The 18,194-nt window shown below is 42.8% G+C and overlaps 1 protein-coding gene across 5 annotated transcripts in view; it reads left to right on the top strand.

The window, feature by feature from the left end:
- FSTL4 (follistatin like 4) overlaps positions 1-18,194 on the top strand; it is a 607,080-nt gene that overhangs the window by 176,784 nt on the left and 412,102 nt on the right. For all 5 annotated transcript variants that reach the window (XM_037801899.1, XM_037801903.1, XM_037801900.1 and 2 more), the window contains one exon: positions 3,324-3,357. In XM_037801899.1, the coding sequence (XP_037657827.1) occupies positions 3,324-3,357 (34 nt within the window). The remainder of the gene's footprint in view (positions 1-3,323; positions 3,358-18,194) is intronic.

The following is an 18,194-nucleotide window of genomic DNA, read 5'->3' as shown; positions in this document are numbered from 1 at the left end:
TTCACCTACTTAAAGGTCATGAAGATACTCTCTCTTATCTGCTAGAAACTTTATTTTACCTTTTATGGTTAGATCTACAATCCATCTGGAAATGATTTTTATGGATATTGTAAGGTAGCAGGTTAAGGTTTCATTTTTTCCACATGGGCATCCAGTTGATCCAGCACCATTTGTTGAAAAGGCCATCCTTTTCCCATTGTATTGCAATGGTGCCTTTATCATAAAATTGAAAATTGGATATGTGTGGTTTGTTGCTTGACTTTGAATTCTGTTCCATTGGACTGTCTATCCTTGCTGCAATACTATGCCACTTTAATAATTGTAGCTGTTTGTTAATCCCTAATATCTAACAGCATAACCCTCCAATTTTATTCTTCAAAACTATTCTAGTTTGTTTTGTCTCTGAATTTCCAGAATCAGTTTTCCAAGTCCTGTCAAAGAAAAAAAATCTCTGCTGGGGTTTTGATTAGTATTACATTGAATCTATAGATCAATATGAGGACAACTGACATCTTAACAATATTGAGTCTTCCAGTCTGTAAACATGGTATGTTCCCTCATTCATTTAGTCTTCTTTAATTTCTTACCACATTATTTTGTTATTCTCTGGGTTGAGATATTACTCCTCTTTCATTAGATTTATTCCTAGATATATAATGTTTATTGATGTTATTATAAATTACATTGTTTTAAAATTTCACTTTCTAATTTTGGTATAAATAAATGCTACTGGTTTTTATATACTGATCTTTTTAATCTGACAACCTTGCTAAATTAATTTGTTAATTTATTAAATTATATGTAGATTCTCTTGAATTTTTTGTGTTCACAACTTTGTTTTCTGCAAATAATGTGAGTTCTGATTCTTCTCTTCCAATCCTTGTATTGTTTCCTTCTTTTTCTTGCCATATATGTACACAGATATTGTTTTATTTTTCATTAAACAAATATGTATCTGCTCTCTTACAGCACTGAGGATACAGGGCTGAAAGAGATACTGGCACCATCCTAACTCACATTCCAGTGGAGGAAAACAGTCAATAAATAAATACAGGACCAAGCAATTTTTAGCTAGAGTATTCATTTTATTTTAAAAACTCAGTAAAATATGTATTGATTTCATTAATATAATGAGCATATCTCAGGCAAAAATCAGCAACTTACTTAATAGGGAAACACTAAAGATTTTCTTCTTAAACTTATAAAGACAAGGATACCCTCTATCTTCATAACTGTTCAACATCGGGTTGAGGAATTGACCAAAGCAATAAGACAAGAGAAAGCAACTATAGGCATAGGAATTAGAAAGAGATAAAGTCATCACTGTTTGCAAATAGATAACCCCAAAGAAGTAATAGATAAATTATTCCAAACAATAAAAATGCAGTCATTGGCTAGTTATAAAATCAGAATGAAAAATCATTTGTCATCATATATACAAACAATAAACTTAGAAGATATAATGAAAGAAAAAATTCTTCCATGGTAAAAGATATACAAAAAAGAAATATTCAGAATAAACACAAGGAAAATTATAATATACTCTTGAAACAAACAAAAGTAGACAAACAAATGATTAAAAATACCATATTATTAGACAAAATGCAACATTAGGTGATAGATGTCAGCTTTCCCTGGGTTAATTTATAAGTTTTATGCAACCCCAACAAAAATTCCACACAATTTGTTTTTGAGCTACGATAGTTGACATGAATACCTCCTGTCCCACAAATACTAATTATTTCCAGGGATGGAGGTGCCAGACCCTGGCAGGGAGTCGAGGAGCAGTTGGGAGGAGATGAGGTTTGTTTCGTGGCTGATGTACTTTATGGATTATATATCTATCCTTATACTTATCACTCACTTTCTTTGTCCTCTCTTCTGAACCCTGCCCTGGTGACTGTCCTTTCAGGAACCATCATGCCAGAAGCTCATTTGAATAATCATGCTGCACTGATGGGCTGCTGGCATCTTCTGTTGGTCTCCACTTGGGCTTTTGATTCATTAGACAGGTAGCAGTAAGAAAATACAATTTGGGTAGGGTGAACTTTTCCATGCATACCTCATCTCATCTCTAACATTTCCTTGCCTCTTGACCCCAAAAGAGTGCTGGACAAGAATGCTCAAGTATGAAGATAATGCTATTTGCTTTAAAATTGCTGGTACTGAATGATATTTTTGGTGTGGTGGTGAAGGAGCAGTCCAAGTTTGCTATTCTTTTGCTAGCATCGATTTTCAGCTTATTCTCAGCAGTAGGCTTTTTATCTAAACTGGTTATTGATGATTAATTATAGTTACTTTTATTAGTTATGAAACCATAGTACATGGTTCTACCCTTTTCTTCCCATTACTTCTCACCAGGCCTTTTCCTGATTTCTGAGCACACCCTAGACCCTCCCTCCACTTGACCCTTCCTTATGCCCCTCCCTCCTCCTGGCACACCCTCCCATCCCTATTCCTATCTAAAAGCTGCTCCATTCTTCAGAGCTGTTCTCAAAGTTTCTTTATAAAACCCTTTCCATATGTTTCCAACTGAATGTGAATATACCTGTATTTCTCAAGACAAAATCACCCTTTTATTTCTTCATATTTTGTGTTTATTGTACAGCCCCCTGTTCAACTGTGCATCTCTTGAATGCAGGGACTCTGTCTATTTTACCTGTGTAACTTCTGAAACACTTTGCTTAGTGCCCTGCACATAGCAAGCATTGATAAAGATGGGATTAAATAAAGAAAAGGCAAGGGCTTAATTTAAGATAGTAGCATGGACTGACTGTCCAAACTATACTTAAGATTCCACCTTGGGAAACTGAGTTGAGCATAATCAGTCACCAGATCATGCCAGTAAGTCACCCAGAAGCACTGGCGGTCTTCACCATGCTATCACATAGCAGAAACTGCTCCTGGTCAGAAAATTCTGGCCCCTGTCCACTTATATTTTCCTAAGGTCCTCTTAGCATCTACAGTCTAGGCAAAGGGCAGGACGTCAGCCTGGAACAGGGTCTTCCATAACCCTTGCTACCTGCCTAGATACCACATAGGGAAGGAAGACCCTGAGAGTCGTCTGTGTTCCTTGAAAGTTGCATGATTAGCAATCTATTTTGTTTTTGCCTTAAGTCTCCAAAGCAATAAGTTTAGTTGTTTGTTGACACTTATAGGTGTGTGTTGAGAGTTTAGTAGATCCAACCTTGCTGAGTGTTATGTTCTTATTAGATTGTTCACCTTTTTTTTGTGAACATGTGACTAACAAGAGGTGAGATATTTGCAAGTATTTGTACATATGAATTATTCTTCAAAACCACAATGTCTTTCTCTTCTTGCAGGAATCCAGAAGCTTTGAAGTCACAAGAAGAGAAGGTAGGGAAAATGTGCTCATACCCATTTCTTTCTGTGTTGACATTTTGGAAGTAGTTTTTGAAACAAAGATGAATTTCAAACTTGTGGGAAGCCTATTCTTTGAAATTTCAGGCAGCCTTTTCTGGGTGCTGACCACTTGGCATTTGTCTCTAGGGATTGTAAGAACTTAAGATCAGGTTTGCTTGAAAGAACTACGCTTTCTACCTTCAAATATCAGAGGTGGAGTCTGGGGAACTTACCCATGATCATGCCTACAATCTCTTGAAAAGAAGCCTCATTTTAAAGTGAAGTTTGAAGTAATTATTTAGTTTCTCTCAGCAAAAACAACATCGGCAATAAAAAAGTGGTTTATACTTTGAGGTATTTCAATATCTAGGAAGAGACGCACTGTGAAAAATATTTCTGATTAGATTTTTACAGCTTCAGCTAAGCTGAAATAGAAATAACCAATTAATTTTCCCTTTGAAAACAATTCCATGATGTTCTATTTTCCCTGCCAGCATTTCTCTAGCATATTTGTTTTCTGGTCTCTGAGGAAAGCATATATGGGTGGTAATTTCTGATATCTTTTGGTGGAAATTGAATTTTCCCTTATTCACTTTCTAGTCTCTAATAAGAGTATGTCTTTTGGATGATTTATGGAATCATCAGCAACCATCCCTTTATTGAAGGGATTGGAGGATGAAGTCAGAAACCAAAGTGATTCTTGGTCTAGACTGGCCTTTGCTTTTAGCTTCAGCCATAGCCTTCTCTGTGGTACTGTCTCCAAAAAGAGTAACTATCTAAAAAAGCAAGGAAGTTCCACATTGACTCCTAAATCTAATATATCCTTGCCTCTTGGTTCGTAATAATTTTATGCACCACAATGAAAGAGTAGGATGGTCATATAATTGGACTGTTTTTCTGAAGCTGGGAAACCCAATCTTTCCATACCATGTTGGTAGATGCTAAAAGGCAGGTTTTTGTTGCTGTCCATGTTGCTGGAAACCTGTTTTTAAAGACTCTGAGAACCCTGGCTCTAGGATGAACTTCTTAGCTTCCATTCCTATTTTCCATTGTCTTTGGTTTTGGACTCAAAGTCCTCTGAAATGCACCCATAGGAAAAATGAAGTTGTTTGGATATCGAAACCAAATTAAACTGTATGACGGTGGGGCAGAGAAGGTAAAGTTTTTAAAGAAAGTTTTATTCATAATGGGCATATTGACCATGAAGGGTGGAGGGAAATAGCTATAAGGAGAGGATAAGTCGCAGAGAACTTTGGTTTTGAATAATATTCTCTTCACGTCAGTATCCCTGAATGTAAAAGGTTGGTATTAATTTGCATTATGGATTGCATACAAACTTTAACCCTTTTGGACTCTTATTTTCCTATGTTGGAAATGTCTCTAAATAATAAGGTTGGGGGTATAAGAGATCCATGTGTATTTGTACACAAAGGCATAAAAAGGCCAGATTGAATTTAAAGCTCCAAATCGCCAGAAGATTGAGAGTGTCTGGAAGGGGAGCAGGGGTGTGGGCAGGTTGGGTGCTGTTCATCCATTCCCTCCTGTTCTCTGGGAGACTCAGCTTTTGTGACTCGCTGACTTGGAGTGTATGACTTGGGTCTGAACTAGCAAATTTGCCCCGACATCACGTAAACTTTTCCTTCCTATTGTGAATAGGTGATGTCTCTCTGGCTTGTTCCTGTCAAAGTTGAGTGTTTGAGTTCCTGAAATATCCCAGGGCCTTAATGTGAGTGATTCTAACCTAGCAGGACAGAGGGGAAGGATGGGGCATTGCAGGTGGGCTCCAGCTGTTTTGGGGTCTGAGAAGTCACTGACTTGGTTTGTGTGGTTGTTAATCTTTTCCACAGTAGTACATGAGTACAAAGACAACAGAGGCACTATGACTATTTCAGTAAATTATTATTCCTGTAAACAGAAATACAAAAATATTATCTAACAACAGACACTTCAGGTTGGTTTCCTTAGCTCTGAGCTAACCTGGAACTGAAAGAGGAGCAAAAAGTAATCTTCTGAATTTTTCTGCCCGGTTTACCAGCTGCAGGATCTTTGAGCAAAGCCTTTGGGTCTGGAGAGATAGTCTCATGACCACAGAACCCCAGATGTCTTCCTGTTTTTGTCTTGTTTTAATATTACATCTAATTTAGGAATAGCAGCTCCATGTTTCCATGACTGATGCTGTGAGGTGAGACTGGCTAACATAATAGTTGGAAGCAGAGTCCAGTCTAGGTCACGGTGGGGTTGGGGAGTGTTAGGGTGACTGGACATCCTGGGTGCCTTAGACCTGCACTCTGCCTTATTTCTCCATCCTCTCTTCCCAGCCTTGGATGCAGTGGTGAAATGCTTCCCAGATGGAGCACCTTCTTTCTTGTCTTTAGACTTATACTGTTCCTGCAACCCCCATGCCCTTTATACCTCATCTTTGCCAAGTGCCACCTCTCCCTCATCCCTTCCATTTCTCTTTCTTGAAGTATTTAGCTAATTATATCTTATCGGAGTGATAAGGTTTCTTTAGATTATTTTCTTTCATTACCTGAGAGCAGAGACCCTCCCCTCATTTATCCCCAACCCCACAAAGCCCTAGCCCAGGGCCTGGCATCTAGTAGTTTCTCAAAATTGTTTCTTGAATTAAGTGAAAGCTGTAAATTTATTTGTGTGTTTTCTTCTTACTCTGACCCTGCCCTAGTGATATACAAGTAAGACACCAAGTCTTTTAGTTCTGGAAAGGCACTTTTTAAGGAGTGTTTGCTAGACCATGCCTGCCATTGGATCTTCCTGAGAGATACATAACGAAAGAACTCTGTGTTCAAATAAACTTGGCAAATGCCAGGCTCAGTAAACTTGAGCTAGTTTTTGTTTTTGTTGCTATTGTTTCTTCAGAAACTATCAGGGCTTTTAATATGCTAAATATGACTCTCATTAATATGCTAAATGTGGGGGATGCAATATGCAGCATTTCCCAATTTTTCATTTTAGTTGTTTTCAGTCAGTCCTGGACTGGCCTTCCACACAATGCCCTTTGTAAGCTCTGAGGGAGAGCTTCCTCAGAGTGCCCAGGACAAGGCCATCGCAAGGCACCAGTGACTGTCTTCCAAGGGCTATGCATGCACCGAGTGGCAAGAATAGTAGCAAATACCTTCTCAGTGTCCAAGCTTTCAGAGAACTTTCACATTCTTGCCTCCACAGGCCTTCAGTAATCCCTGATAAGAGCAGAGCAACAGAGCCTTCCACCTTTAACATGTGAGGCATTTTCCTTTCTTTCCTTGCTAATTTTTTTGTAGGAACAAGATCTCCCTCTGGGCTCACATCTCTGTGATGCACTGAACTGCTCTATAATGGGTGGCGGTTGCTTAAATAACTTGATCTTGCTCCATAACATCCAAGGGCTTCTGCATATGTATACCAGCTGCTGAGTCCAGACACTTGAGTGGAACCCTTGGAATAAAACTGCTAGGGGAGCTTTGTTTCCTTTGTGGTAAGGACTCTCAGGAGAATCTGGAGGGAGACACGGTAGCAGAAATTTTGGCAGGACAGGACACTGGTAGCGTGTCTTATGGAAAGGACTCTCCTTTCCCCGGTGGATGAAGACTTTCCCCCTCTAGGTTGTCCGGCACCACCCTCATGCCCCAGGACCCACCTGTGTGAGATGTGCAGGGAAGAAGAGATGGCTGCGTCTTCATCCACTTTCTAATGCAAGTGCTTTTACACCTCCCTTCAGACACCTCAGATTTAATTCCAACCTTCTCTGAAGCTTCAGAAAAAGGTGCCAGCTTCACCTCTCCAAGACACTTCAGTGTCCACTCTGAGGTCTGGTGCTGATTGTAACTGCCAGAATTCATCTGCTCAAACTAGTACTTTTCTCTAACTGATCCCATCACGTTGAATTACAGCCATGAGAGAACACTTGAGTGAACCGAGCACGTGGCTGGGATAATTCAACCCTTGTCAGTTGTCTCTCAGGAGCATGGGGTTATCTGTAAGCTATTCCAGATGTCTGTGATTGTGCTGTGATTAGGGGCTGCGAGTTTTGGGGTGGATACCAATGTCACATTGCATTACCCGCACTCACTAAAATGGCTCACTCACACGTTCCAGACCAGAAGAGCCTGGCCTGACTTGCAGCAGGGGCTGTGAGAGAACCTGGGAAGGGGGAATGCTGCTGTTTTCAGGGAAAAGGAAAGCCAGGATTGGTAGCCACACACTCCAGGCTCCTTCGCAATGCAGATCTCCCAAGTAAACATGACTTGCTAGCCCCAAGTGTGCAGCTAGAGCCTCACTTTCTGAAAACCCTTGGAATTAGTCTCTAATTGACAGCTGCCTCTAATAGCCTCCTTATAGTGCTCTGCATCTGGGTGAACTTCAGCTATCAAGAACTGCATTCTGTTTACCATTAATTTTGATTTTGTTTAGCAGATGTTTTCTGGATCTCACAGTTGCCTGCATAATCTCCCTTGGTATAATGTAAAGTGGCTGCTCTCTTTGATGAAACAGATTAATAAACTCCTTGGTTCTTTAGAGGTAACTTCTTTAATGGCTGCAGATGTTAGAAATTTAAAAGGGAGACAACCAGACTTGACAGTGTCTAGGGCAGTGGATCCTTTTGAATTCCAGACTGCTATTGGGCATGTGATGGTTAATTTTACGTGTCAACTAGGTTAGGTGATGGTGTCTAGTTGTTTGGTCAGGCAAGCACAGGTCTGATTGTTATTGTGAGACTATTTTCATAGTCAGATTTAAATCATTAGTCAGCTGGTTGCATCTATGGTTGATCACATCTACAATCCACAAAGAGATTGGGTGAAAGAAGTCTCACCTAATCAGGTAAAGGCCTTAAAAGGAGAAGTGATTATTTCAGCAGTGAGAAGTTCTATCTCTACTTTAGCCAGCCAGCTTCTCCTGAGGAATTCATCAAAACCTTCATCAGAGTTCCCAACTTGCAGCCTGCCCTGTATAATTTTGACTTGCTAATCCCCACAGTCACATGAGCCAATTCCTATGATGAATCTCATAATATTTAGATACACACATATCCTATCAGTTCTGTTTCTCTGAAGGACTCTGAGTAATACACAGAGAAAGTAATGGTGTTTCTTTCCCCATCCCACCCTCATTTGTGCACAGTGGAGCGTTGCTTGTTCTACAGCCGCTGGGCTCCACAAAATTGGGAGTGACATCTCTCCTTCCACTCCCGCCCCCATGTAAGTTGGCTCTTTCTGGGGAATGTGTCTTTTTTTCACCTGCTGGGAAACTAAATTGTACTTAGTTAACCCATGTTGGATGAAGCTTGTTCCGGGGCAGACTGACTGGTGTATTCCATTTAAGTACAACGGTTTGGTACCCAGCTTTGATTGTGACCAACTGGCAAGGAGTAGAATACCACCTCCATGTGATTTTGGGTGAGTGACTCAATGTCATCTGAACAAAAATAGAAAAGGTGAAAGAACAGATTGTATTAGTCACGCTCTGCGTTGTTGAAACCCAGCATGTACTGACTTGAACCTGAAACGCTCATGAAACTAAAGATTCCAAGGTCAGGGTAGAGCTGGCTCGAAGATCAGCTGATATAGGGATTCTCTCATGTTCTTGCTCTTCTTTCTTCTCTTGACATGTTGGTGTCTTTAGACAGCCCTGCAGGTTGGCTACAAGCAGCTCCAGCTCACATTTCCCAACTCAAAAAAAGGTGAAAATATTTTCCCCCAGAATGATACCAGAAAAGTTCCAACAAGGATTCTGATTGGCTGGGCTTGTGTCATGACTCCATGTCTGAATCAATCACTACAGCCAGAGGGGGTGGAATACTGTGACTGGTGAGGCCTGATCACATGTTCTCACTTTGAAATTTGCAAATCCATCCTCAGCCAAACCACACAGAACAGAAACTGATGGGTTCCCCAAAGGGTGGATACTGGGCAAGCACACAATTAGTGCCGCTCATACAACCCCATGGAGATGTTGGGAGGAGTGATCGATTGTGTGTGTAGAGTGCTTGGCAGAGTATGGGCAATAGCACAGTGCTCAGTGAAGGCAGGTAATTTTCCTTATGGCTATTCTTATCCTGCATCAATAAATCTGGCTGTAGATAAAGAGTGAAGACTGTCGCAAATCACCAGGTCCATTCCTCTGTCTCCATCCAGACCTACATGTGGTCTTTGCCCTGTTGATTTTTCCCATGAACAGTTATCTTAAACATATCCCATCCCTATCCTTTCCTTCTGTCAGTCTTTAACTTTTTGCTTCAGTTCTCTCATTTCACAATTAGAAGAAGCTAACATCCCTCTTCTTGATGGTGTCTTTAAGAACTTAAGGATAAGTACATATAAAACTTCTCCCCCCAGATCAGGGGCTTTCTGAACACTGGGATCAGAAATTGTTCTTGAGCATCATAGTTACTGGCCCTTCTTGTTTTCTTTCAATTACTGCATCATAATAAAGCTCCATGACAGAGAGTGCAGATATGGGCCCTTCCCGAGGACCAAGCACAGCATTAGGCGAAAGATTTCGGGCTATGGATAACTCCAAGCTGCTGTTTCACGAGCTGCTCTATGGTTATTCTAAGCACTTGGACCCAGCCACAGACTGACAGGCCGAGGGAGCCTGGATTCTCACTTCTGCCCTCGCATGGGATATTCTTTGCTCAAAGGTTTCCCAGGCTCTGGGTAAGTGGCTGTCCCATTCTCTCCCTTGGCTGACTTAAGTTCTCTCCAGTGATTTGGAAGAAGCAGGGCCATGTAGTGTACAGCTCAGGGCAGATGTTGGGAGCCACAGGTGCTGCCATTTGTATTGAAGGTGTCGCTCAGGGCCGCAGCACCACTCACTCACCTGGTGGTTGTCGCCTGTGCTCTAGGGCATCTCTGGTGCTGCCGTGTAGGTATCAGTTCTGGGAAAGCAAGGATCTAGTCTCTCCCTCCAGGTCCCCCTGTGCCTTGTACAGAGTGGGCACTGAAAAAACTATTAGATGCTGGCTGTACTGGTTCTATGCCGTTTCCGTTTCTCACAAAAATAAAATTTCAGGTTGCTTGGCTGGGGAACCTCACAGCTCCAAGACACCCCTGTCCTACTTGCTTTTCCCTCAGTGTTATTGGAAGACTCACTCTCCTTAATGACCATCTTCAGAGCACTACTCTAGTCTTTCTAACAAGGCTGGGCCCCTTTGCTTAAAAGTACTTAAAAGGCACAAATGAGCTCAATCTCTGAGGTTGGGCTGGGAACACTGTAGGGCCTTGGAAGGTATGGGCAGAGTAGTGAACCCCTATGTGGTGATCTGTGCTTGTGGAGGAGTCTCCGTAGGGGTTTCCATTTGCATAATTTTGGCAATTTAGAATTTGTAAGGAAAGAGTTGTGTTCTCCAAAGGGTATGAACCACTGCAAATCATAAGGACAAAAGAGTGAGCTCTTCACAGGACTGTATCACCCTTGGCCTGCCCCAAAAGGCGATGACACTTTCCCTAGACCTGCGCAGGCTCCATCCCTGCCCAGGAATCTCCCCTCACTTCTCCCAGATCCCTGAAAAAGTCTAAGGGACCATTTTTCATTGTCACTCCTTGCCTGGCTCCCATGCCAGAAGGTGTTTCTCTGCTTTTCAGGAATCCTGGAAATTTTCTTCTCCGTATAAACGCTAAAGTCCTTTTCAAACCTCATTAAGCCATTTGCCTTGGCAATAGTAATGTGCCTTTGGCTAGCTTCTGGGGTTAATTATCTGTGACTTAAAAATCATTTGTTTCTGTCTATTTTGTCTCACTGCTGCTCAGCAATCTTTCTTTATTAGGAAATGAGGTTCAGAATCCAACTGACGATTATGCTCTAATTTGTTTCTTGTCATCAGAATTAGTTCATCTTTCAAAAACTCTTAAAAAGGCAACCACAACTGCCTTCTCATTATTTTCAGATCACATTTTGTCTTTACAAACCTTTAATTTCTCTGCTTCAGCAGAAGCAAAACCTTAACTGAAAGCAATCTGCACGGTGAGATGTCTCATCTAAATTAATGAGACCTGTCAATGTTTGCTGTCTCCTGATTTGTGCCATTTCTCCCCACGGTCGTGGTGAGGGCTTCGTGGTGTGTCTTCTGGCATGCACACCTTGGGCAAGCTTGGAGAAAGAGCCACGTGCTCCTGCGTCAGGCAAGCAGGGTCACGAGATCCCATGTCTCATGGCCAGGCTCTTTACCCAGAACTTTGTAGGCTCTTATTCTGGTGATACCTCTTCCTGCTCAGGGCTGCTGTTGGGTTCCCAGAAATGCTTAAGGGTGATAACTTATGCATGAGGGAAGATGAGCTTGCCTTGAGCTCTCCAAGATGTAGGGAACAGGGAACACAGAAATAAGTAGGTTCAGATGGCCACTGCTTTATAAGGTGTCAACAGTATCCCACGGCCTTCTGGGTTGGGATTGTGGCCAGCAGTGTTGGGTGGTGGGGAGGCTGGTGTCAGTGCGTTCAGCATAGTTGGATGGTGCCTGGCTTTGGGGCACCCATGTACCTGGACCAGTGATTGCCCACCTCCCCATTCTCTGGAGGCCACTGTGGGGAGTTCCCTGCTTCTCAGCTGCCTGCACATCCCTGCCATGCTTCTAAAGCAGCTTCTGTGAACCCAATTTGACAATAACTACTTCTAATGAAGAAGTAGTTCCTATGGAAAAGGTGAGGTGGGTACAGTCCTTTGGTTTTCTTTATGGTGTGTTGGGTGCTAACAGAAGTTTCCTTGAGCTTATTAGGGTTTGCTGGGGTATGTGGGGACAACAGGGTGTGGCCCCTGCCCTCACAGAGCCCACAGTGTAATGAGCATGGTAGCAATGAGGGTCAGCCAGTAGAGGATATGTGTGAGTGCCCTATAGATGCAAAGGCCCCTGGTGCCTGCACCATGGCCAGATGCCTCACAAGTAGGTACATGATAGAGGGTGCAAGTGTTTGCTCAAGGTAAACTGATACCAGGGTCTGGACGTACAGCTCACTGGATGTTCTGGTGGACATTCTGCCTCAGGGTCATTTCCCTAAAGGCTGGTTATCATGGCAGAGGGTCTCCTTTTGACCCTTAATGACACACTGTAAAAGCGGGGACTGTTTGTTGCAATTAACAAAACCCAACCCAACTAGATCAAGCAAAATGAGGACTTTACTGGCTTAGGTACCTGAACAGTCCATGGGGAAGAGTGCTGGCTTTAGCCCTGCTTGTGTAGAGCACAAGGACCTGGCTTCCCTCTTCATTTCACCCCCCAGGTTTGCTTCCCCTTCATGATGAGTGCCAACCTCACCTCTTCACAACTCCAGGTCCAGTGGAAGAGAGAGTGGCTCTGGTTTGATATTTCTGGAAATGTACTAAAATTCACTCTGATTGGGCACTCTTGGCCCACTGCCCACCTGAGGGCAGTCACCGAGGCCAAGGAAATGCTTTGCACTGCTGGGCTTAGTGAGAATACTATTGCCAGTATATCGTGAACTGAGAGGGGACAAAGGTGATCCCCTAATGACAATCGGGGCTAGGCTGGAATAAGGGGCAGGGATGCAGGAAGGAAGAAAATCCACTCTATGTATTACCATTTACATCTGGATATCTGTCATACCCTCTCCTCCAAAGGGGGTGTCTCAAAGGCAAGTTAAGATCCAGCTAAAATTCATCTAGCATTTTGTGGGAAGGGTATTCTTTTCCTGTTTTCAAAGAAGATATCCGAGGCTAAGCATTCTTGTTTACTCAAGGTCATGGGAGCATATAATGGAGTGTGAATTTGAACTCACATCCCTGATAACAAATGCAGGGCGCTTTTCTTCACAACTGCCCCCCAGCACTAGGCCTCCTGCTCTTCCACTACTGTCATCTGTGGAGATGCAGCAGCCCCCACTGGCCTGACTGCGAGGTGCTGATGTTCATTTTGGACCACAAACATGTTCTCCTTCCCTCGGACCTTCAGCCAGAGAGCAGAAGGATCAAAAGTGAATGAGCAAATTCCTCTGCTGCAAGTAGCTTCAGTACTAACCTAGATGATGTTTATCAGAAATTGTATTTTCCGTTTTACATAAGGGACACCCTTCTTTCTTGGGAAGGATATTGGGAGTCCTAACCAGACTAGCTGCTTTCAGATGGATGTTATGTGGCAGGCAGGGACCAGAAATGAGGGTTGGGGAGTAAATGGGCCTTATGTATAATCAGAATGGTTGTTTGGGATCCACTTTCTAATAAGCAGTTTCCTGTTTAGCCATTCCCTGTTTGTCTGTTGTTTTAGTTTGCTAATGCTGCCGGAATGCAAAACACCAGAGATGGAATGGCTTTTATAAAAGGGGGTTTATTTGGGTACACAGTTACAGTCTTAAGGCCATAAAGTGTCCAAGGTAACACAGCAATCTGGTACCTTCACTGGAGGACGGCCAAAGGTGTCTGGAAAACCTCTGTTAGCTGGGAAGGCACGTGGCTGGTGTCTGCTCCAGAGTTCTGGTTGCAAAATGGCTTTCTCCCAGGATGTTCCTCTCTAGGTTGCAGTTCCTCAAAAATGTCACTCTTAGTTGCTCTTGGAGTGTTTTTCCTCTCTTAGCTTCTCTGGAGCAAAAGTCTGCTTTCAATGGCCATCCTCAAACTGTCTCTCATCTGCAGCTCCTGTGCGCTCTTCAAAGTGTCCCTCTTGGCTGTAGCTCCTCTTCAAAAGTTCACTCTCAGCTGCACTGAGTTTCCTCTGCTCGTCGGCTCATTTATGTGGCTCCAATGGTCAAGGCCCACCCTGAATGGGTGGGGCCACGCCTCCATGGAAATATCTCATCAGAGTTATCATCTACATTTGGGTGGGGTGCATTTCCATGCAAATCTAATCAGCACCAAAAACATCTGCCCCACAAGACTGCATCAAAGAATTTGGCTTTTTCTGGGGGACATAATACATTCAAACCGGCACATCCGTACATTCTAGATAGTTTAGGGGCAAAAGACTTGCTTCACTCCTTTCATATAAATTCCTTATATTGAAGAGTCCTTTATGGAAACATTTTCATATTCAGTGGCTTCTTTAACCCTCATAAATACACTGTGAGGCAGGCATTACAATCTTTATTTTGCAAACAGAAAATAAAAGGTGGTGGGGGAACCCCTTTGAACTCTGTAGGAAATTGATCAAAGAATTAGAATGGACTTAACTGGGGTTATTCAGGAAAACATGCTCTATGGAAATTCAACAATGTTTGTACAATTCTGATTAAAATGTTCGTAATGTCAAATATGGGCTCAAATCATTCTGCTGGTTGACTTTCCCTCGAGCTTAGAGGTCACTCCCTCACCCCTGGGCCTCGGTCCTCTACAGTGTGGGACCCCCAGGGCAGCAGCCGTGTCCTGCCCGCTGCCAGAGAGCAACAGACCTGCAGGTTCAGAAGAAATTGGCCTTAAAAGCCACAGGTTTGAAAAATGAATTGTAGGAGTAAAAATACATATCAATCTGTTTGTTTTACTAATTTTAGCGGTATTTGCTCTCCTTTTTTTTTTTTTTTTTTTTTGTGCTAGAGGAAGCATTCACATCCAGCTGTTTGGTTGCTTCATTTGAATTTTTATCATTTGTGTGAGTAACTGCATATTTGGCCACAAAATGGGAGTCCTATGGCTAAAAGGAGATGTTTATCTGATATGGTCAGATCTAATCTCATGCTTAGAAAGTTCAGCTGAAAATAAAATGAGTTGAGGGTTTTGTTTTTTTTTTAAACAGCAGATCTGTAAAGCTGTGCTAACATATCACTTTTATCCCTTTAGACAGAATTTAAAATAATGAATAATGTTACCAGAGTGCTTTTTCATATCAAAGAGTTTTCTCATTTGTCATCTCATTTAATACTGTCAAGAAAACCTGTGCATTAGGCATAGTAAAGATATTATCATTTACACTTGACAGATGAGGAAACCAAGGCTCAGAGATGGCAAGGGACTTGCCCCAGGTCACACAGCTAACTGAGGTATAGCTGGAGTATATGGCTGTCAACTTTGTGTTCTTTCCACCAGGCTTACTCTCTAAAAATTAGTTTATAGCAGAAGTTTTCAAATTAAAACCCAGTGGACCAGCACAGCGTTTTAGACCTGTTTTGGTTCTTTTAAAAATAAATTATTATAAAGACAACTTTTCTCATCTGTCAATGTAATGATCCTATACGCTGGGAATTCAGAATTTTCTAAATGTGTGAGAGAAATGCTAAAAGTTAATCATTTTCACAGTACCTGTCTGTGTGAGGTTTAATTATCATTTGACATATTTCATGGTTTAAAATGGTGACAGTTTAAAATAGAGCCTGAGAGAGCCAGGAAATCCATTCATTACTGTGCATCAGGTGCTACATTAGAGGAACCCCTAAATACAGATGCTTCCCAGACAGACGATTCTGCAGCATTTTCTGATAGCTACAGATGTCCCTGTAACTGAAATCCAAACCAAGGACTCCATTCTGACCCTGCTGTAATCATCCAAGGGGAGCGTGGATGATCTCAGCAGCGTGGTATATGATTCTCACATCATATTCCAGATGCTAACCTCCTGACTCTCTCCCCAGTCCAAACCTCTCTCTGGTCTTCTGCAGAATTTCTAATGAACAGAATAATTCATTGTGAAGTGTGCTTTGAATGAATGAATGAATGAAAGCTATTTAAAGTACAAGGAATGAGAAATATTTCCATATGTCTTTTGCCAAATTGCAAGATGAGAAGGTTGAGAAGTTTTTTGTTTTTTTTTTCTGGATTTTAATTTTTTTTTTTTTTTTTAAATAATCTCAGCATTGTCTGTTTAGGAAAAAATTAAATAATTGTTTTTTCCTCATGAAATTTCTGGAAGTGGAGCTGTCTAGAGCTGACCTATCTTTCCAGATTTCAAATTTTAGTTTGGAGAGTCGTGGGAGAGGGAGCAGATGAGGCTATCTCCGAAATGCACAGGCTGTTTGACATCTTTTAGCTCAATGTTTGTTCTTTGCTGACGGTGGGATCCATTAGGACTCTGGTGTCATGGATAAGAGATGCTTGGAACATAGTGAGCAACGTGTAGTGAGTACCCTGCAGTCGAACCCTGCTTAGATCATCTGAGAAAGAGAAAGGGACAGACTGGATGCACTGAACACTCTGGTCTAGTCACTCCAGCCCCTCCCCCGGTATCACCCCCTGGGTTTCCAAGGCTAGCCCCAGAGCCAGTCTCTATGGCTGTGCGTCACCTCCTCCAAGAAGCCTGCCTGGATGATCTGCAAGGCAGTGAGCATGCCCTCCGTGGGATGTCTGGCTCACTTCTTGGCTCTTCCATTCGTGTAATCATCCAATTCCAAATCTGGAAGAGCCCTGCAGGGCTACCCCTTATTTTCACAGGAAAAGAAACTGGCCTGGACAGGTGAAGTGACTTGTCTGAGGTCCCGCAGTTAGTGAGTAGCAGAGGTGGGATGTGAGGACATGAGCAGTGTTCCTAGACCTCAGGGCTCTCCGTGGTTGTTTTTCTTCTTGTATATGTCCCCTTCTGTTTGTGGCACAACATCAACAAACCCTAGACACTCAGTCACCATTTCCTGGTAATGGGGATTCTGGCTAATGATGTTTTCTAGTTCTCTGTTCTGAATTTGTTTAAAATATTTCTAAGTATTTTGCTTTCCTGTTTTGGCAGGGGTAGGGGGATAGCCAAACGGGAAGGAGGCCATGGTGTCCGTTGTCACTATTAAAGCCTCCACCCTAAGCCAAGTGCTTTGCTGAGTTAATTTACTTTAACACACAACACTCCAATGGCCAGGTACTGTGAACTTCTGTTTTGAGAGGTTAGGGATTAGGTGGGCTGGGTGTGGGCTAGTTGGAGGCCTGTGCACTGATGCTCAGTGTAGCTGAGTATTCAGTCCTTTGTGACAGGCTGTCCCCGTGCCTCGCTGGGTGGCTTCTGTGGAACCCTGGTCCTGAGGGCTGTCGTCTCTAAGGCAAATCTGGAAAGCCATCTCTAAATGGCCTGCCTTTGAAACACTCAGGAAGAGCAGGTGCCTCCGTGGCTGAGCTGGTGGGAGTGGGAATAGTGTGGAAAACAGAGGAAAACAGAAAAGGAGCAGCTGAGGCCAGACTTGGACACTGCTACGGTGCCTCGGAACACAGGCCAGGCTGCTGGTCCAGACTGCTGGTCTCAGACGGACCTGGGCTTCCTCCCTCGTGGTACACAGTGAGCGGCAGGCAGCACAGGCTCTCTCCCTCTCTCCCATGCCCCTGCAGGTCAGAGGGAGAGTTATGTTTTGCAGATGAAGAGATCTGATGGCAGAGACTAAATGGCCACTCAGGTTGTAGCACTGGAATGGCAAGAGCAGGAGACTTTGCCCTTAGGTTGTATCGCCCTGCACCCTACAGATTATAGGAAGTCTGTGGCTCTGCTCCCCAAGAACCAGGAAAGATTTTGCTAACAGGTGCCTCTACCGCCTGCTGGCTAATGCCCAAGCCTCCACCATCAGTGTTGTACCCCCCTTTCTTCATGCACGCCACCAAAATCATTTGGAGTCCTGAGTAATCACAGAATGTCCACTTACCTACTTTTCACCCCACTGGGGACTTACCAAACCTTTCTGCCCCTGTGTAAGGAAACCAAACACAGGCTGTTCCTAAGAACAGTGAGCCTGATTTCTGTTCCATCTTTATTTTGTGTGACACTTCTCAAGCTAATGGCCAGTTTCAGCCTGCAGGCATGTTTTATTTGACTTACATAGTATTAGTCTGCAGAGGGTTCTTTTTGTTGTTGTTGTGTGATTTTTTAAAATATTTTAACTTGAATGAGTTGCCGACTTTTAAAAATTGGACATTTTACATACATTTCCAAACATGCAGATCATCTTGGAAAGTACGATGCTTTGGTAAGCCTGGGCCCACGTGGCCTCATGGCAACA

Source organism: Choloepus didactylus, chromosome 13 (genome assembly GCF_015220235.1).
Source record: "Choloepus didactylus isolate mChoDid1 chromosome 13, mChoDid1.pri, whole genome shotgun sequence".
NCBI classification, from domain to species: Eukaryota; Metazoa; Chordata; class Mammalia; order Pilosa; family Megalonychidae; genus Choloepus; species Choloepus didactylus.
Note: the sequence above shows the minus strand (reverse complement) of the source record. Positions and strands in the feature narration are given on the sequence as shown.